Source organism: Heloderma suspectum, chromosome 4 (assembly GCF_057233095.1).
Source record: "Heloderma suspectum isolate Gila_16-S chromosome 4, 16-S_ref, whole genome shotgun sequence".
NCBI lineage: Eukaryota > Metazoa > Chordata > Lepidosauria > Squamata > Helodermatidae > Heloderma > Heloderma suspectum.
In genome coordinates this window covers 263,390,044-263,411,159 of record NC_139461.1, presented here as the reverse complement: position 1 = coordinate 263,411,159, position 21,116 = coordinate 263,390,044, and the positions used below count along the sequence as shown (strand labels likewise).

General features: G+C 46.1%; 1 protein-coding gene across 3 annotated transcripts in view; it reads left to right on the top strand.

The window, feature by feature from the left end:
* Positions 1-5,625: 5,625 nt before the first annotated feature.
* LAD1 (ladinin 1) overlaps positions 5,626-21,116 on the top strand; it is a 45,146-nt gene continuing 29,655 nt past the window's right edge. For all 3 annotated transcript variants that reach the window (XM_084853589.1, XM_084853588.1, XM_084853590.1), the window contains exon 1: positions 5,626-5,932. In XM_084853589.1, the coding sequence (XP_084709715.1) occupies positions 5,895-5,932 (38 nt within the window). In that variant the 5' untranslated portion in view covers positions 5,626-5,894. The remainder of the gene's footprint in view (positions 5,933-21,116) is intronic.

Sequence of the window (21,116 nt, the reverse complement as noted above, 5' to 3'; positions counted from 1 at the left end):
CTAGTAAAACATTCTTTTAAACATTATCCTGGGATTTTGAGCTGGCTTAGCTTAAATATTCCAACTTTTGACTACAGTATTTTGCTGTAGTTAAATTTACAGATGTGTAGAATACCAATAGACTTAAATTCTCTAAAATCTTACATTCTCTTAAATCTCATAGAATCATAGAATAGTAGGGTTGGAAGGGGCCTATAAGATCATCAAGTCCAACCCCCTGCTCAATGTAGGAATCTAAGTCAAAGCATCTCTTGCACATGGAAATGGGCATCCTAACTGAGAGATTATTAGGCTCATTTCCTTTCATTTAGTAACAATTTATTCTGTAAAGTTAAAATAATAATAACTTGAATTGCAATATAAATGTAAAAATAAAAATCCTTCAGAAGCATAAACATTGGATTGACATCATCATTATAATTTAATATATTTTCAAACATCTGCAAATTCCAGCACAGCTTATTAATATTATTTTTAAAATAACATTAATTACTGCATTAATAATAGAAAGCAAATTAATAGTGTTTGCATTTTAGAGAGGAAGAACTAAGGGTAGGCTTGGCTTGCCATTGCTCTTTATCATAATATTCTGCATATCCAGAAAACCTTTCAGACTCAAATATGCAAACTCACTTTATGCATGCAAAGCGTAGTACACATTTATTCTGTGCTAAAAATCTGAGTTGCCTTACCTGACTGCACACCCAGTATATGATTTCCCAAATTGGACTTGGACCTCCATCACAGGTGTTCAAAACATGGACTGCCTGGATGTCATTAAAAGGAAAAGCCCACTGTCCACGGCACCATCAATAGCAGTGGTTTCCTAAATAAGAATTGGGATGTTAGGACAGCCTTCCCCAAACTGGAACCATCCAAATGTTTTGGACTCCAGCTCCCATCATTCCCAGCTAGCATAATTCCCAACCAGTCATCCCTGGTAAATCATTGTTCCTATTTTTGCTGGGGCAGGGGGTGGGTGGCTTGTTAGTGGGTTGTTTGTGTGAGTTGGTATAGCTGTCATCTCCTTCAAAGACTCTACTTCAAGGGCTCCTACTAAAAGAAGTGAGGCAAGAAACCAACAGGGAGAGAGCCTTTTTGGTAGTGGCACCCTGGTTATGAAATAGCCTTCTGAGAGAGGTTCACTTGTCACTATCCCTGTGGTCTTTTGGTGCCAAGTGAAGACCTTTCTGTTCACCTCTCAGTTTTAAAACCTGTGCATTTTTAATTCTTTAGGGATCAATTCCCACCCCAGAGTATTGCACAGGAAATGAAGACAGCATGGTTGTTTGCTTGTTTAAATATTTAGAAGCCACCTTTCTGGGCCAGGTCCAGCCAAGGTGGTGAGCAAAAAAGAAGTATAAAAACAAAAACACAATAATATAATTTGATAATAACACTTTAAAATAAAAAACCACCCCACCAACAATATATTAAAATATAAATTCAGCCAGTTTTTTAAAAATAAAACAAAGACAATGTTTCCAGAGACACCACAATAAAGGCAAAATAAGAAAGCAGTATGACCAATAAAACACATCAATTAAAAGCCGTTTGAAACAATGGGTGGGTTTTTAAGCCTTTTAAAATATTGCGGCTGAGCAGGGGCCCACCTCACGTTCCTTGGGAGAGAGTTCTGTAGCATACAATATGAAGAGGAGAATTTCAGCAATGGGTGAGAGCATGGGGGCTCAGTCAGCGATCTTTGGCAACAAGCATAGCAGGCCTGTTACAAGCACTTCTCTGTCTTCAGCTGTGAAAATGTTGGAGAGAGAGAATGTGGCACATTTTGTGGTGGGCACATTCTGGATTCCCGCAGAGCTAAAAAAACCAAAACCAGGAACCTTCCCCTTGGCAAGTTGCTCAGTGAATGGCATTTGGGAATAGCAGTACGCACCACCAAAGAAGCTACTCCTGCAGGAATATAGAGGATCCAAGACAGTGCTTCAAGGGAGTTTACTGTTTAAGCCAGTTGGGATACATTTCCTGGTGGAGGGAGCCTAGGGGAGGTAGGCACGGAATTGTACTTCCATCAGACACAGTAAAAACCTAAATCCAAGTAAACTGATGCACTTAACCTTTTGGGGTCATATCGAATGATAATCCTACTTAGACTAGACTCACTGAAACGAGTGGGAATTAAATTAGCTGAACATTGGATGCAACCCTTTACTTTTATTAAATCATTGCACTAACATGTAATTAAATTTTAAGTTAGTTGTTAGTAGTTCCAGTACTTTTGAATTCATTGTCCAAAATGCTAGGCAGGAGCTGTTTTACTCCTTGATGACCAATTGGTCACCAATTGGGTTCATACAGTTCCCCTTATATCTCTGTGAATAAAAGAGCAGGCATGAGGAATCTCTGACCCACAGGCCAAATATGGCCAACCAGGCTGGTCCATCCAGCCTGTGGACCATTGGGTGAGGCCCCTCCCCCTCCTGGAAGCCCTGCCTCTTCCTTGATACCCAGCCTTGAGGCTGCCTCCTCCCTTGCCTTCCCTGCACGAGGACCCAATCACATCGGGCAGGGCTCTGTGTCCTGGCATCATCTGGCCCACAGGAGGAGGGAATCTGGCCCCCCCACCCCAAAAGGCCCCTCCCCCCAGGCTCGGGACTAAAGGCACAATCCAGTCACCTGCAGCATCTGCGCTTCCTCCTGGACATGCAGTTCAGTGCACAGGATTCTCCCACAAGTAGAGAGCTGAAGGTCTACTTGCTTCATGCACAGTACTACGTGCACAGGGGACTGACTGGATCGCCTTTATGCAGCCCAGTCCTATGCATGTTTATTTAGAAGTTGGTTGATTTCTTTTCTGATTTGTACCCCACCTTCCATTTTGTAATGAGGCATTCCAGGCAGCTGACACAGTAAAATAAAAACAACACATCATTTAATAACAAATAAAGGTAAAGGTGTCCCCAGCCAGTCGTGTCCAACTCTAGGGTGTGGTGCTCATCTCCATTTCTAAGCCAAAGAGCCAGCGCTGTCTGAAGACGCTTCCGTGGTCATGCGGCTGGCATGACTGAACACCGTGGTGCACAGAACGCTGTTGCCTTTCCCGCCGAAGCGGTACCTATTTATCTCCTTGCAATTTCTTGCTTTCGAACTGCTAGGTTGGCAGGAGCTGGGACTGAAGACGGGAGCTCACGTGGGTCTCGAACAGCCGTCCTGCCAACCTTCCGGACTGCAGTTCAGCGTCTTAACCACTAAGCCACTGCGGTCCCTTTAATAACAAATAGTAACAACCTAATAACTAATAACAAAAAGCAATATAACAACTTAAAAACAAAACAAGTAACACATAGGGGCAGAAAATAATAAAAAACTATAATGCAATTTCTGGAAGGAACATAAACAAACAAAAACTACACTAAAGCTACATCAAGAGTCCCTTGAAATAAAGATGCTTGTAGAAGGTGGTGGAAAATTAACAAAGAAGGGGTAAGCCAGATTTCTCAGAGCAGGGAGTTCCACTAGTTACCATATTCTTCCACTGCATTTTTCCACTGAGTTCAAATGGACTTACTGTTCAGCAAGTGTGCATAGGTTTGTTTTTGTTGCCTTGTTTGTTTATTGCTTCTTTTAATGTAAGCTGAACATTGAAAGGAAGGATCCATGTACATCCTGTCAAGGAAGCTCTGTGTTTGAACTTGGATAACTGTTTCACACATGCAAGCCATCACTTGATCTTGCAGTCAGGGGGTGATGAATATGTATGTATGAATGCCCTAGAATTCTGTGCTCTTAAAGATAATCCCTGGTGCAAATCCAGGGATTCAGCTCATGTTAGGGAAGAACAGTTGCTCTTCCTGGTATGGGCCCGGTCCCTGGCTTTGTGCACCATCCAGTGCCCCCATGGACACCACATGCCACACAAAGCAACATCTCCCATTGAGAAGAGCAGCCACTCTTCCCAGTGTGGGCCAAGTCCCTGGCTTCATCCAGTGCCCCCATGGGCACCACACGCCACACGAAGCTGCTGTGTTGGTGCTGGGAAGAGTTGCTGTTCTTCCTGCCACCAGCAGAATTCCTGCTGACAAGATCCCCCACTATTATCTCCAGTCTGAGATCAGAGATAACAGCATGAATTCCCCTGTTGGTGCACGGGATCACCAGTGGGGATTCCCCTGCTGGGAAGGCCCTCCGGGGCAGATTCTTCCAGGACCCCACCTCCTGGAGGACCTCCAGGAGGCTCTCCGGCTTGAATTGAGGAGACCAGCCGGCCAGATTAGGCCAACAGGGAAGGGGTTGTAGTTCCCTGTCCTAAACGACGTAGTTCTTTGACTGGACTTACGGATGGGTATTTAGTTACTGTGCTCCTAAACTTGTCCTACAAGCATCCTCAGGTAGCGCACCTTGCTCCGCCTTGTTTTCTTGCTTGTGCCACGGGCTCAGGTGCTGAACAGAGAGGCTCTTGGCTCCCAGTAGTGCAGCTAAGCACATTTTGACGCTGGACTTAATGGTCTTATGGTGGTGGTGGACCAATAATACATGGCCTTGTATGTTACTTGAGTTGTGAAGCACACAGCTAACATTTCTCTTCTCCACCCCAGCCCACCATTCCATTGCTTTTACATTCCTGATATCTTAGAACAATAAGGACAGTATTTGCCAGCTTTGATTTATTATTATAAAAAAACCAAACCTCTGAGTATGTGCAGATCTGCATTTTAAACTCAAATCATAGTCATAGTATCATGAGTAGAGGAATTAGATGGAGTTTGCTTCTGGGCGCCCCGCCGTCACTCGCTGCTCTTTGGGTGGTCATGTGTGCATGTGAGGGGGGGGGGCAGGATTGCAGGGCTCTGGACTTTGGCCCGGAGTTCCAGCCCTAACTGCACCCCTGCTGCCTCCTCCAGCCTCTTGAGTTCTCAAGTACTGCAGCTACGGTAACTCGTTCCTAGCTCCTGACTCGCGCCTTGGGATTGGGAATCAGTCATTGCCCTAAATCACAGACGGTAGCGCGGTCATGGTAAAAAATAAAATAAAAACAAGTCATTGCCCAATAGCCCGCAGCAGCGCTGAGAGAAACCTTCCCCAACCTGGCGCCCTCCAGATGCGCCGGACTACAACTCCCATCACTCTGCATGGGGATGATGGGAGTTGCAGTCCAACTCAACTGGAGGGCGCCAGGTTGGGGAAAGCTGTTTTAGATCAAGGGGCTCCATGCAGAAGCAGAAATATCCTCCTCCCCACCCCCCGGCTCCTTTTAAATGTTTGTTGTTGAGATGGACGCGAAAGTGACTCGGTTGCGAGCGGGCGCCTCTGATTAAGTGGGACACGGATGACTCGACGGAGCGGTTCTGCTCCCTCCCTTCTCGCCGCTTTCCACCTCCTGCGCCTGCACAGCGGTGGAGAAACCAGAGGCAGAGACGGCGAGGCAGGAAAAACTGGTTCTGAGCAGGGAGTTGCCCCCGAAAATCCAGGGCGCCTTGGCCCGAGCGCGGAGCTGGATCCAAACCCTTCCCCAGCCCGGGCAACCGAAGAATGGCTGCCTTTGTGCGCAGGCTGGGTCACGTCCCACCCTCGCGGGGCGCCTTTTGCAAGGTGCTGCTAATAGACAAATTACAGCTCCCAGCCTGTCAAGGTAGATAAGAGCCCATGTGATGCGGGCAGCCCGGCAGTAGACGGGTGGCACCGCAGGGGAAAGGTGCGCAGCGCGAGGGCAGAGGCGGCGGCAAACCGCCAGGGAAGGGACCGGGCGCTTGCGACGGGACCCGCCGCCGCGCCCTGGCTCGAGCTTCTGCCTCGATGCCCTGCGAACTTTCCCCAGCGCCTCGAGGAAAAACAAAATCGGCCGCCGCTACACCTACTGCTACAGCTTCCCAATAAGAAGAGCGCCCGCCCGCCACTGCCACGGCCACGGCCACGGCCAGGGAGCGGAGAGCAGCATGTCTCTGAACAGAAAGAACTGGTCAGCGCTTTCCAGGTGGGTGCTGCGCTGCTTCCTTTTCCTGCGGAGGACCCGCGCCCCCCGCCTTCACCCACGGATCAGGGAGGAGGGGTCTTCTTGGGCATCGCAGGCGCACACGCCTCCCCCAACATCGGGCCCACGAGCTTTCTCGACGGCAGCCCCGATCATCCCTGCCCATCGGGCGTGCTGGCTGGGGCTGATGGGCGTTGTAGTCCAAAATATCCGGAGGGCGCCAGGTTGAGTCGCGCGTCCGGGGTGGGGAGGGGTGGGGGTGGGTGGGGGGAGGCAATGCAAACGGGGAGAGCGCTCCCCCCCCCCCAAGCCTGTGCGATCGTGCCGGTGACGGGGGACAGCAAGTCCTCTTTGCTCCCGGAGGAGAGCCAGATGCGTGGATGCCTGCAGAGGATGGTGCGGTGCTTTGGCCCTTGGCATTATTAATCTCTCGCGTGGTCTTTTTGACGTAGCAAAGGGCGTCCGTGAGTGTTGACTTCCCCGCAGTCCTGGGAGGGAGAAGCTCGCCCTTCTTGGCAGGCTGGGTCACAAATGAGGGCATAAGAACGTTAGAAGGGTCCTGCTGGATCAGACCAAGGGTCCAGCTAGCCCAGCATTGCATTCTGTTCACACAGTGGCCAATCAGTTGCCCATGGGAAACCCACAAGCAGGACATGCAACAGCACCCTCCTGCCCATGTTCCCCAGCAACTGGTGTTCATATGCGTACTGCTTCGGATGCTGGGGGTACAATAGAGCCATCAGGACTAGTAGCCATCTCCTCCGTGAATCTGTCCAACTCCCTTTTAAAGCCATCCAAACTGGTGGCCATCGCTATGTCTTGTGGTAGCGAATTCCATAATTTGACTATGCGCTGTGTGAAGAAGTCCTTCCTTTTATCGCACTCTATCACTTGTTGATCACTCTCAACTGGATTACTGGGTTGTGAGAAGGGACACCACGGAAAAGCCTCGCGTTTGAAGTAGGGCTGCAATGTGGAGTCAATGGAAACATTCTAGTCAACTCAAAAGATGCTCCTGTTTAATCGGGGAGCAGAATGGTGGTGTTTTTTTAAAAAAGAAAGAAAGAAATGCAAACACTTATGAAAACTCAAGATATTAAGTGCCATCTTAGATACCATCACTCTGGTGTACAAGGGATGGGGAAGTCCTCTCCTAGGATGATGTCTGCTGAGGAAGTGTGTGTGTGTGTGTGTGTGTGTCCTGGCAACACACACTTTAGACTGACTTTCCCACATCAAATACAAATTTATACAGGCTTAGATAACCATTCAGTTCATTAACAGCTCAGTCCTATGCACATTTTACTCTGAGATAAGCGCCACTGACATCAGTGGGGTTTACTCCCAGATAAGTGTGTACAGCAACCTTCCCCAACCTGATAACCTCAAGATGTGTTGTACTACAACTCCCATCACCCCAACCGTGCTGGGGCAGGTTGCAGCCTAAAACTCATATGATGAATGAACCAAGTTTTCTTTATTTGGGTGATTGCCCTAGTTTGAAACGTGAGGAGATATGAAAGCTCTCTTTGTGGTGGCATCTCTCTGTCATGGCCCATTTGCCTGTAGAAGTCATCACTTGATGTTACAGGGATCAGGTATTGCACATGCAATGTGTGTCAAACAGTCCTTAGTGGTTGGCTGAATGTGTGAATTGACCCGATTGAGAAGCATTGTGGTTTGAGATGATAACAGCAGTTCTAACTGGTGTGTCACGGTTTATTCACATGTTCAACCCATCACTTGATGCTAGAGTCCACAAGTGATCACAATACTCATGCGAACCAGGCTTTATCCTGGGCTGTGCAGCAACTGCGAGTGGCCACACATTTTTAGGGGGTAGCAATTCTATTGTCATCACAAGGTGGGCCAAGGAATGCAGCGTGCAACCAAAGAGGCACACCCAAGAAGCACTTGCACCAGAGCAGAGGATGCTGCTGTGGCACACTTCTTAGATCTCCTGTGATCAGATTGGCAAAATAGCCTTGCTGTCATCCCCATTTTACAGCTGGAGAACAGAGGCAGTGAGATAACGACTTGCCCAGGGCCACCTAAGGCATGTCTGCAAGAGAGCTTCTTCTGTCTCCCATTTCAGCATTTGAGCAACAAGCTGGAATCATGGAAGGACACCCCATCCCCAAGAAAATAACACATGGCATGATGGGACAACCCTTTGCCAATATCACACTGTGGATTGTGCAGACAACAAACATTGTTCTGGCTCAGTTTTTGCCCCTCTCTGTTCCTGCAATCAAATCCACTGAATGAACCGTTTTGATCCCGAAGGAAAGCACCTTGCAGGCAGGCACACCCCTAATTAGCTGATAGTCAAAGCAGAACTTGATTTTAGCCTTTCTTGGGTTTAGTCCAACAGTAGGACGCATTGGCTTTTGCACTGGGCCAGTGTAGTTCTCAGGAACCACCGACGGAGGAAAATACAACAGAGTATAACCAAACACCTTTTGTAGAAATCAGCCATTTTTAAAGTAGCATTGAGTCCACCAATTGCAAGTCAGTTAATAATGGAGGTGTGCGCAGATGGCCTCTCAAAATTCTCCACCTTATTTGGGGGCAGAGAAATTTGAGAGATAATTTCAGTGAATTCCTCCAGGGGAAGGAGTAATTCTCAACAGTTTCTTACAGGCAGGGCTCCCCATTGGCAGGGCTTGTAGCACAGTTTCTTTTGCTTTTGGTAAGTGTTTTGCGGTTTTCTGTGCTTCAACAGCATCAACTGCATTGGCAGGCTGGCCCCCATTTTGCATCCACCACAATGCAGGTGTGTGTGTGGAGGGGCAGTGTTGTGTCACACTCTAGGGATGAGGTGGAGTTGTGCTTTGCCAAAAAACTGTCCTCCAATTCCAGAAAGTTTTCTTCCCCCATGAAAGGGGCTTCCATTGCTCTGCCTCATTCTCAGGACAGTCTATAATGGATGCTGAATTTCTTTTGGTGGTGTTTTTGAGTTTACCTGATCACAGTTAGCCTCCCAGGCTGCCTGCACTTCCTGATCTGAAAAAGCACTAAGGGAGGAATTAGTTCATGATGCCTTCCACTGGGCTTCAGTCCAAGGGTAGGGAGCTGAGGAGGCTCCTGGCAGCCAAAGTGATGAATGTACAATGAAAGACAGGACACTTGTGCTCATTCCTCGGCCACCTCCTAAGTAAGGTAAGCCCAAGAAACCCAACCCCAACCCTTGAGAATTTCTCAAAAATTTCTTCAGTATTGACTTTATTTTCAAAAGCAGTTTCTCTTCTACCAAATTGAATGAGAATGATTGAAAAAAAATGTGGGATAAATTTTTGGCACAGTACTAGTTACTGATATTGCTTTTGACTGTTCAGTTGATTATAATAAATATGACATTATCTCACTGCATTATTTGAGGATGATTAATCATTTCTTTTGATTGACTACTACAAGACGTCATCATGTATTGTTTAGAAAAACATCTTGTAATCTGAAGCAACGTATACCTTTGGCTCCAACAATTCTGGGTTTTAAATGGACCTTGAAAAAATCCATTTATTTCGAGCAGCTTTTAGTTGAGATTGCTGTTGGTTTTAAATGAGTTCCCCCCACTCAAACCCCAACAACCCCTGTTTGAATTCATTTTATTTGCCTGTGGTGCTGGATTGAAGAGTTTTCAACTGCTTTTTTAGATGATTATATTTTATTGGAATGGCATATTGGGAGTTTTATGGGGGTGGGATTTCCGTAAGCTGCTTTGGGAGGGCTATGCCTAAATATTTCAAATAAATAAATAGATAAATAAAACAAATAAATGAAATAAGGCCAGAAATGGGCAATGATTAGAATGGAGGTGGGGAACCTCAGGACCCAAATCTGGTCCTCCTGGAGTTTCAATAAGGCCCTGCAGGCCTTCACAGAAGGCCAGCCCCCCTGGCTTCCTAAGATTTGTGCAGTTTTTCCCCATTCTAAAAGGCTTAAATGCCTTTCCTAAGGCTTAGTTACTGGCAGTTCAGTTGGTATTTTTTTTAATCTTGGCTCCACCCCCTTTGCCTTTGGGCCCACCCACCACTGGAATGTGGCCTCTGAGAGCTTCTCCAACATTGAATTCAGACCGCAGGCTGAAAGAGATTCAGTGCCCCCTGGCTTAGACCACAGCCCATCTTTGAACCCTCCAGCCCCTCTACTGTGGGTTCAGCCCTGTTGGATCAAAGCAAAGGCCCATTTAGTCCAGGCTTCCCCAACCTGGTGCCCTCTAGATGTGTTAGACAACAACTCCCATAATCCCCCAGCCAACACAGCCAATGGCTGCGCTGGCTGGAGGATGATGGGAGGTTTTCTAATACATCTGGAGGGCACCAGGTTGGGGAAAGTGTATCTCGTCTAATATCCAACTTCTTGTTTCCTACAGCAACAAGCCCAAAGCCTCCATGAAGCCTAGAAGCAGGGCGTGAGGTCAATAGACCCAGTGGTGTAGTGATAAATTTTGAAGTGCACAAGCTCATCATGAGGTTCCCCGTAACCACGGCACCAAGGAGAGTCCAAAAATTCAGGCAGCTGTGTTGTTCCGTATCAACCAACCAGTTCTGAGATTTTTCATCTGCTAGGAGCAGGCCTCTTGTAAAGCTAGTGAGTCTTAACTGCCCATCCAGGACCAACCCAGCTGCCTCAAAATACTTTCTATTACAACAGGAAATATATTGTTGCTGGGAAGCTTCATTTCTCCCTAGCTTCTGTGAGGATTGCAGCTAAGCTCAAAGGGATACAAGGAAGTCTGAGGTGGGTGGCAGTTGACGTCAGCATCCCTGCTAATCAAAAAGTTGTGGTACTTTGATCCTATGAGCCCTGGCTCCACTACACCACCGAATACCCCTCGCCCATTCTTGCTGCCCAGCTAAACCCAGTACAGGTTCACATGTACTCAGCGGAGGCTGGTGGCTCCAATGTAGGTGGGGTGATGAATCCACTCTGGGTTTCAGTCAGAACTCTAAAGGTGAAGCACCTTTGACAGGTCCTTTAGAGTTCTGGCTGATTCTGACTGAAACCTGGAGCGAATTCACTGCCCCACTGACATCGTAGTCACTAGCCTCCACTGTATGTACTGGAAGACAATCAATTTTCAGAGCCTTCCACCAATCCTATTATAACTCTTTTGGACCTTGAGGTAATGGGAATGCTCGTCTCAGGTACAAACTGTTCACAGCAATGTCGGATGGCACTGAACACCCTGTTTAATGGAATAGCTATGATTACAATCTAAATAAAATCCATGTTTTTCAACCAGTTAAGTCATTACATGTTCCTAATAATTACAATTATTAATGCTTCCAGTCCTATTGAGATCGTATTCATTGATGTGTCATGAAAATAGGTCACACAATCACAGCCACATGGATCATAGTCCCCCCGCCCGCTCTGTTTGCATTGTATTTTTTCCTCTCCCTGACTGTGAGCCTCATTCCAGAATTGCTGTACAAGGGTAACTTAGGGCAGGATATGAAGTGAGCCACATTACATATTTGATATGGGATCTACATATTTGATATGGGATCTCAGGTGTGATACCAGCTTATGAATACAGAAGAACCTGTTTTGCTTCAATATCTTGGGGAGTATGGAATTTGCACATAGCAAAGGTGTGTCTTGCATAATAGTGGGAAGAAAGCTGATAGATATTGAGCACTGGAGGACATAAAGCATCTCCATGTTATAGAGTAGGGGTAGGCAACACATGACCCATGGGCCACAGGTGGCCCCCACCACAGCCCCCACAGTCCCCCGCCACTGCTGCTAAATTTCGCAGCGGTGGTGGCAAAACATTTGTCAATTTGCTGCTGAAAATTGGTGGCAAACCATTATGGAACACTACAATTACCAGTTTTAGGTGGTTTGCAATCTAAATTTGGCCACTGTAGCATTCTGTAGTGATTTGCCAGTGAAATAGCAGCAAAAAGCCAATTTTCTTTTTGCTGCTGCCCTACAGAATTCCTCTGGCACCCTGTGGAGTATGGTCCATGAGAGTGGGTTCCAGAGGGGTGAAAATGGCCTCTGGACATCCCAAAGATGTCCACCCCTACTACAGAGGTATGTTGGACAGTATAATAAGAATAGCAACCAACCTAGCCATTAATAATCATTTGAATATGGTAGACATCCAAAGGCTGATATGGATAGTGGATAAACAATGACTGATTCTGGCTTTGTACATGGAAAAGGGGTGCCAAAGAGGCTAAGGTGGAGAGAAATGGTCAGCTTTCAGTGATCTTCATGAGAAACAGTTCTTCTTGTGTTGTGTGTACCACTTCTTTGGTCTAGGTGGCTTATTTGTTAAAGATGTGGGAGAGAGGTCAACAGTGGTGTAGTGGAGCCAGGGCTCGTAGGGACTCAGCACCAGTACTTTTTTTATTAGCAGGGACACTGACATCATCTGCCCCCCCCCCCAGAATTCCCTGTTTCCTCTGAGCTTAGCTGAAATCCTCACAACTGCTGAGGGAAAAAGAATTTTCACTGCAACAATATATTGTTGTGAGCTATCCCTGTTGCAATGCAAAGTATTTCAGGGTGGCTTGGTGGTGAATGGGCAGTTAAGACCCATTAGCTTTACGAAAGACCTGCTCCTATCAGATCAAATGTCCTAAAACTGCTTTGCTGATATGGATCAACACAACTGCCTGTAATTATGGACTCTCCTTGGGGCGTGGCTGTGGAGACTGTCATGATGAACACCTGCACTTCAAAAGTTGCCACGACACCACTGGAGGTCAAGGGTAATTTGTTGTGCTTTTGGCACAAACCACATGTGGCCAATCATATGTGGTTATCACAGTCCCACCAGAAATTGAGAGTAATGAATTGGGCATTCCTCAGTGACCATAAGGGAGGTGGGATCCCAACTTGGTTCTCTTAAGACAGAAAATGTGTGTTATTGGAGCTAGCAGAAAATTTCTGAACAGGAGATTTCCTCTGGATTTCTGACTTTTCCCACTGCATTATTTTTTGAGCTTCAGTGAATACATTTACATCCTGGAAAGAACTAGATAAGACCAATAGAATCATGCCATTCACATAACTCATCTCCTGTAACTGAAAGATTGGTTTCATAGGAAGTCAGGGCCACAAGCACAGAAATTGAATTTGTGTGCAAAATTCAGTTATGTTCCAAAAAAGTCAACTATTTGAATAATAATATAGTTAATGAGAACTGGCATAAGCCATCCATGGTTAAGTATTTTCAGGTTCTATTCAATGGCAAGGTGTTTAATTTGCCGGTTTTTAATGGAGTTAAAGTGTTTACATTTGGCTATATTGTGCCTAAAGCTATTATAACCTTTTAAATTTCTTTTTGGAATATTTAGCCCTGTGTGCATGTTACATTTACCTGTAGACCATGGATGGGGGGAACCTGTGGCCCTTCAGATGCTACTGGACTACAGCTACCACCATCCCCAAACATTGACCACATTGACTGAGGCTAAAAGGAATTGGAGTCCAACATCATCTGGAGGGCCACATGTTCCTCACCCCTGTTGTAGATACTCATAGATATCCAGAGTTCTTAGGCATGAATGGGTGAGGAAGTGTGTTCGAGGGTGGTTCAGTTATGATTTCTACTTTATGGAGGAAGTGAGAGCACTTACCTTCTTCTTGCTACTCATCTCTTCTTGCTGCTCATCTATCACACCTAAGAACATAAGAAGAGCCATGCTGGATCAGACCAAGCAGGGCATGAGTACAACAGCACCCTCCCACTCATGTTCCCCAGCAACTGGTGTACATAGGCTCACTGCCTCTGGTACTGGAGGTAGCACATAGCCATCAAGACTAGTAGCCATTGATAGCCTTTTCCCCCAGGAATTTGTCTAACCCCATTTTAAAGCCATCCAAACTGGTGGCCATCACTACATCCTGTGGTAGTGAATTCCATAGTTTGACCATGAGCTGTGTGAAGAAGGACTTCTTTTTATCTGTCCTGAATCTCCCACCAATCAGGTTCAGAGGATGACCCCAGGTTCTAGAATTTTGAGAGAGGGAGAAAATGTCTCCACATTCTCCACACCATGCATAATTTTGTAGATTTCTATCTACATGTCTCCCCTTATCCTCCTTTTTTTCCAAGCTAAATAATCCCAGCTGTTCTAACCTTCTCTCACAAGGGAGATGCTCCAGCCCTTTGATCATTTTAGTTGCCCTTTTCTGCAACTATTCCAGCTCTGCAACATCTTTTTTTAGGTGTGGTGACCAGAACTGGACACAGTATTCCAAGTGTAGCCGCACCATAGATTTGTATAAGGGCAGTATGATGTTGGCAGTTTTATTCTCAATCTCCTAACATGGAGTTTGCCTTTTTTACAGTGGCTGCAGACTGGGTGGACATCTTCACTGAGCTGTCCACCACAACCCCAAGATCTCTTTCCTGGTCAGTCACTGCTAGCTCAGATCCCATCGGGCTATACTTGAAGTTGGGATTTTTTTGCCCCAACATGCAGCACTTTATACTTCCTTACATTGGACCACATTTGCCATTTAGATGCCCATTCTCCCAGTTTGGAGAGATCCTTTTAGAGCTATTCACAATCCCTTTTTGTTTTAACCACTGTAAATAATTTGGTGTCATCCTCAAACTTGGCCACTTCACTGCTCACTCCTAATTCCAGCTCATTTATGAACAGGTTGAAAAGCATTTGTCCTAATACAGATCCCTCGGGGACACCACTATTTACTTCCCTCCATTGGGAGAATTTGCCATTTATTCCTACTGTCTGGTTTCTGTTCTTTAACCAGTTACTGATCCATAAGAGGACCTGTCCTCTTATTACATGACTGCTACATTTGCTCAGGATTCTTTGGTAAGGGACTTTGTCAAAAGCCCTTTGGAAGTCCAAGTAAACAACGTTTACCTGATCACCCCTGTCTACATGTTCACTGACACTCTCAAAGAACTCTAAAAGGTTAGTGAGACAGGACTTACCTTTGTGAAAGCCGTGTTGATTCTTTTTCAGCAGGGCTTGTCCTTCTATATGGTAATTTTATCTTTAATAATACCGTCAACTGATTTACCCAGAACAGACATTAAGCTAACTGGCCTGTAATTTCCTGGATTCCCCCAGATCCCTTTTTGAAAAATAGTGTTATGTTGGCCATCTTCCAGTCCTCTGGTATAGAGGCTGACCTTAGGGAAATATTGCATATTTTGGTTAGAAGATCAGCATTTTCTTATTTGACTTCTTTGAGAACTCTAGGATGGATACCATCTAGGCCTGGTGATTTATTTGCTTTCAATTTATCAGTAAGGTTGAGACCTTCATCTTTTATCACCACTATTTGCCTCAGTTCCTCAGACTCCCTTCCTGAAAACATCAGTTCAGGCACAGGTATCTGTCTTCTGCAGTGAAAACAGATGAAAAGAATTCACTCAGCTTCTCTGCAATCTTCTTGCCCTCATTCTAGGGATATCAGAGAATTCCGCCACAGATCTCGGTGAGGCCGAATGCCAGTGCATTCGGCCCCCCGAAATCCATGGTGGAAAAAAGCCCCCCCGCCCCCCCCCCACAAAAGGTGTGCGAAACAGAGCACTTACCTGCTGCTATCCACACCAACTTGCGAATGGTGGCCGCATCTGCAGCCGCCATTCGCTTCTTCATTATAGCCATGATAGGCTACGTAAATAATTACGTAGCCTATCACGGCTAACGCAGGGCTAACGCATTTGCGTCCCTGCGGAGGTCGTGATAGGCTACATAAGTATTTATGTAGCCTATCACGGCTACATGGAAGAAGAGAATGGCGGCCGCAGACGTGGCCGCCATTTGCAAGTCAGCTCAGACAGCAGCAGGTAGGTGTTCCGTTCCAGGCCCATTTCGCGGGGCAGGGGGGTGGGGGGGCTTCTTTCTGCCACGGATTTCGGGGGGCTGAATGCACTGGCATTCAGCCTCACCAAGATCCGTGGCAGAATTCTCTGGCATCCCTAACTATGATCAGTGTTTCCAGTTGGTTCAACAACATTTACATCTCATACTAGGTCCTGGGCGATACCATGTAGGATTAAATCCAGGGTCACCTCCACTCTGGTTGGTTCCATGACTGAGTGTTCTAGGGCACAATCATTTAGGGGATCTAGAAATTTAACCTCTCTCTTTTGGCTGGAACATGCATTAATCCAATCAATTTGGGGGTAACTGAAGTTGCCCATTATTACATTTCCTTGTTTGGGGGCCTCCCTGATTTCGTTTTCCATCTCAAGGTCACTCTGAGCATTCTGGTCTTGGGGACGATAGCATGTTCCCAGCACTAAATTAGTTTTGGAGCCTGGTATTGTCACCCACAGAGCTTCTGTGGAAGAGCCTATCCGTTTTAGGTGTTCTAGTCTGCTCAACACTATGCCCTCTTTGACGTACAGGGCAACACCTCCCCCAGTACACCCTTCCCTGTACTTCCTATAGAGTTTATATCCAGCGATGACTGCATCACACTGGTTCTCTCTGCTCCACAAGGTTTCTGTAATGCCCACTATATTAAAATCAAGCACTCCAATTCTCTCATTTTGGCTCTGAGGCTTCTAGCATTTGCATAGAAATACCTATACCCGGTATCCCTCCTCAGATGCCTCTGGCGTGTGCATCTTTTGCTATGGGACATTGCCCCCTTTGACTGGCTGTTATGTTCTACCATGTGCTCCAGGCCTATTTACTCCCCTTCTAAATTTGGGCAGTCAAAAACATTTTCATCTGATTTAACCCGAACCGGATGTTTCCAAGCTCCTGTCGGCTTTCCCTCAGGGTTTAGTTTAAAAGCTGCTCTGCCACCCTTTTTATGTTTAGCCTGTTTTATGACATACTAAGAGTCATGATTGATGTGACAATATTAAGGTTGTTATCTGCTCATCTGTCTGTCCCAGAATTTCAGCTTCCCTGGAGCTCCACGCCTTCTTCTTGTTCCCTGTTGATGAAATGCCAAGGGGTGATGTAATTTAGAGTTTCAATTAAGAGATAGCTTAGTTAGATCAGACTTCCTCAACCTGGTGCCCTCCAGATGTGTTGGAGTGGCTGGGGCATGCTGGGAGTTATAGTCCACATATTATAATTACAGGGTTTGTATTATCTGCATATTGGACAGAGCAATAAGTATGGGATTATTTAGAACCCCAGATATAGTGCCATAGTGACTAGATACTGACAACCACAGGCAATGGTTCTGGTGTAGAAATAACATTTTCCAGTTTTCTGATGGAACATCCAAGGGACATTTATTTATTATTTATACTTTTACTGAGTGTTTTTGTTTTAAACAAAATATAACAAGGGCAAGGGGGCAGGGAGTTAAGTTACAAGGGGAAGAACTTGCAGTCCACAAGGAAAGAATTGATTGATGAGAAGAGGAGGAGAACGTAGGTATAGTGAAGCTGACGAGTGTTTAAGGGGAGCAGCTGACCACATGACCTGGCTAGATCAATGTCCGTGCAACTATCCAGGTTGTGATTCTGTAAAATGATCACATAAGCACATGTGGTTCTGGAAGAAACCCCCAAACGGACAACAGTACAGTTTAAAATCAAGAAGTGACCATGATTTCAGTGTTACGTGCACACATAGCTTTCCCTGAATAGTGGGTTGGCTTCAGATTGGCCAGTCCATGAACGGAAGGGCTTCTTCCATTCATGGAAGGCACCAGAATCCATTGGAGGTGATCTTTGCCCATTTACCCTGCAGCCCCTTGCACGGCTTCTCATGCTGCCCCAGAAGGTCCCCCAGTTCTCTAGAGCAGCTTTTCAGGAGCAGAGGGGGTCTTCAAATAAATCAAAATAAATCAAATAAATAAATAAAAAATCAGGGGAAGAGAAGAAGCATGGAGATTGCCTCCCTGCCCCTTTCTTCCTGTGAGAGCAGAACTCCGCTAAATGCTACTTTGGATCCAACCCAGTGTCTTTAAGAACAACTAGGAGACAGGAAGTTTGAGAGAGGCTGCAGAATTCACACAAATGAGATCTCAAATACTGCAAGGATTTGACCCGTTCTGAATAAAACCTTCATTCTGTGATGAAGCCACAGAAGAGAGGATCTGAAACCACTGCTGTAACATATAAAGGACACCTCAGTCACTAGGAGGTCCACTTAACAGAGGGGACTATTTCATCTTAGCTTCCTTCCTTTTTACATTTGTCATAAAAGAAAGAAGGAGCTGTGCACTGTCTCTTTTCAAAACAGGAAAGAGAAGAGATATTTTGGAAGACCAAGCCCTGCTCTTGTTAATGTGTGTCTGTTTTCCTGTTGTATCTTGTTTTCTTGTGGAATCTTGTTTTGACAACAGGCTAAAACCAAACTTTTTAACAGGAAAGCCCTTCCTTAGGTCTTTAGTTCTTGCAAACTGACTCCAATTGCTCAAATTAAAACAGCACATGGTTGGTTTCCTGTCCATCCATTTCCGACGTTGGTTTCATCTGATTGATAATGTTCTGGTTTATTAATGAGCATCTTTGTGCACAATTGAAATGCTTAACACAAACTTGGGGTTGGGTCCTTATCTAGGGTCTTCCACTTACCCTTAACTCATACCTTTCTGCTCAATATAGTCCTGACGTTTTTTAAAAGATAAAACTTCTTGAAGCAATAGTAGAACATTTTCAGTCATTCCGTGAATTCAGATATTCAGGGAATCAGGAGAGTGGGTTATATGTAAGTCCCATTTATTTCAATGAGTCAACTCTAACTAGAACTAACACTGAATATAACCTACAGCATTTCTACACAAGGCTTTTATTGCATGCTCGTGATTGGTCACTCATGGAAGTTTGCAGGTCCTTTACATGATGTCATCCACCTCCAGGACATGTCGTCTTCTGTGCTTTCTGACTTTTATCTCACTTTTTAAAAAGATCAGAGATAACCTGATAAGGAATGTTAATTTGATATATCAGCTATGTGTAATTAGGGATGTGCAAATGTCACTTACCTTTTGAAGGGGGTGATTTGCGGTGGAGGGAAGGCGCTCCGCACCTCCCCCTGAAATCCTAACCTGGCGGGCTCCGCTCCATGGCAACTCCTCAGAGCCGCCAGCTGGGTACATTCGCAGGCGTGCAGAGCCTGCGGACGCAAATGGCGGCGGCTACGGTGGCCGCTATTTGCAGGTTTTTTTGCCGTGATAGGCTATGTGTATATTTACTTAGCCTATCACGGCCTCCGCAGGGACGCAAATGGCATCCCTGAGTTAGCCGTGATAGGCTACATAAGTATTTACGTAGCCTATCATGGCAAAAATGGGGAAGTGGATGGCGGCCGCAGATGCGGCCGCCATTCACAAAGCAGCACGAACGGCACCAGGTAAGTGCTCCGTTTCATGTGCCTATTGCAGGGTGGTGGGCCGGGGGGCTTCATTCCGCCATGGATTTCGGGGGGCCGAATGCACTGGCATTCGGCCTCACTGAGATCCGTGGCAGAATTCTCTGACATCCTTATGTGTAATTGTGCAGTTCCACTATAACCACAGCACCATCTACTCACTGTAAAATGAAACATATAGACTTGCCAAGAAAGGAATTCCTCAATTCAAAGCCTGTGTAAAGGAACCAATCATAATCCTGCAAAGAATCCAGAAACAGAAGCCCCAGTAAGGATGCAGGATTTTAGCCTCATGTGGTGAAGCTCCTGTGTCTGTTATCCCCATTCCCCACATAGACATGTTCATATGAAGTTCTGAACAGAGCTTACACACGTTCATACATAAGTTGTGCATATAAAGTCAGGAACCCTGCTTTTTTAATTGAGCTGAGATCTTACTGTACGAAATTGGCCTTACCTGGCTCCGCCGGGTTCCGCTGACGGGGGAGGCGCTCTGTCCCTCCCCCCGGAATCCTCGCCGGGGGGGGAGGTGCTCTGCGCCTCCCCCCCAGAATCCTGGCCAGCCGGCTCTCCTCCGCGGGGATTCCGTGGAGCCGCTGGCCAGCTCCACCAGCAGCTGGACATCCGGCCGCTGGCTAGCAGGGACACAAATGGCGGCGGCTGTAGCTGCCGCCGTTTGCGTCCCTGTAGTCAGCCATGATAGGCTACGTAAATCTTTACGTAGCCTATCACGTCTGACTTAAAACCAAAACAAAACGTGCATATGCAAATGGCGGCGGCTATGGCCACCGCCATTTGCGTTCCCCTTATTTTTGCCGTCTTAGTCTACGTAAATATTTATGTAGACTAAGATGGGCCAAAATAAGGAATGCAAATGGCGGCGGCTGTAGCCGCCGCCATTTGCGTACGCATGTTTTTTTTTTTAATTTTAAGTCAGACGTGATAGGCTACTTAAAGATTTACGTAGCCTATCACGTCTTTTTTTTTTTTTTAACACTGGAAATGGCGGTGGTGGCAGCCGGTCGGAAGACCGGCCACCGCAGCTGCCTGGAAGATCCGCCCCAGGTAAGTCTCATACCAGGGGGGATCTGCGGGGGTGGGGGGTTGGGGGTCAGGGAAAATGACTACCCAGAGAGCAGCAAGTGATGAGGGCATCAAAGCAGCAGAAGCAAACTCTGTTTAATTCCCGTAGTCATGCTGCTGCTCTGATTGAAGTGAGTTTAAAATGCAAAACTGCACATGCTCGGAGTAAATCAAGGTTGGCAGACGCTGTTGTTCTAAGATATCAGGAATGTAAAGGCAGTTGCAAAGCATGGAATGGTGGTTGGGGGAGAAGTAAAATGATAGCTGAATGCTTCACAACTGGAATAATACACATGGCCGTCTAAAGGGCCTCCCCATAAAACCATCAAGCCCAGGGTCAAAAATTACCTAGCTGCACCACTGTGAGGCCAAATCCTCTCTGTTCAACACCCATTAAACACTTGAGCCCATGCTACAGGCAAGAAGTCAGGTGGACCAAGGTGCATTGATCTGAAGCTGCTTGCAGGACAGGTTTAGGAGCAAAGTAAATAAATTCTGATCTGTAACACAGTCCAGTCAACTACATCATTAGGACAGGGATGCAGAACCCCTTGACTGTTGACCTAATCTGGCCTGCTGGGCTCCCCAGTCTGGCCTACAGATCCTCCCGGAGTTCCTCCAGTGCTTAAAGGTGGAATATATTTTATTATCCACTTACCTTGTTTAGTCTCACAGTATATCTCCACCAGAACTATAGACTGGGAATTGAAGATGAGAGATGATAATTTGCCCAAGTCCATTGAGTTTTTTGATCTTTGGACCACACAGGATTATAGTTTGTTTATTATGTAATTGTTTGCTTCTGATAT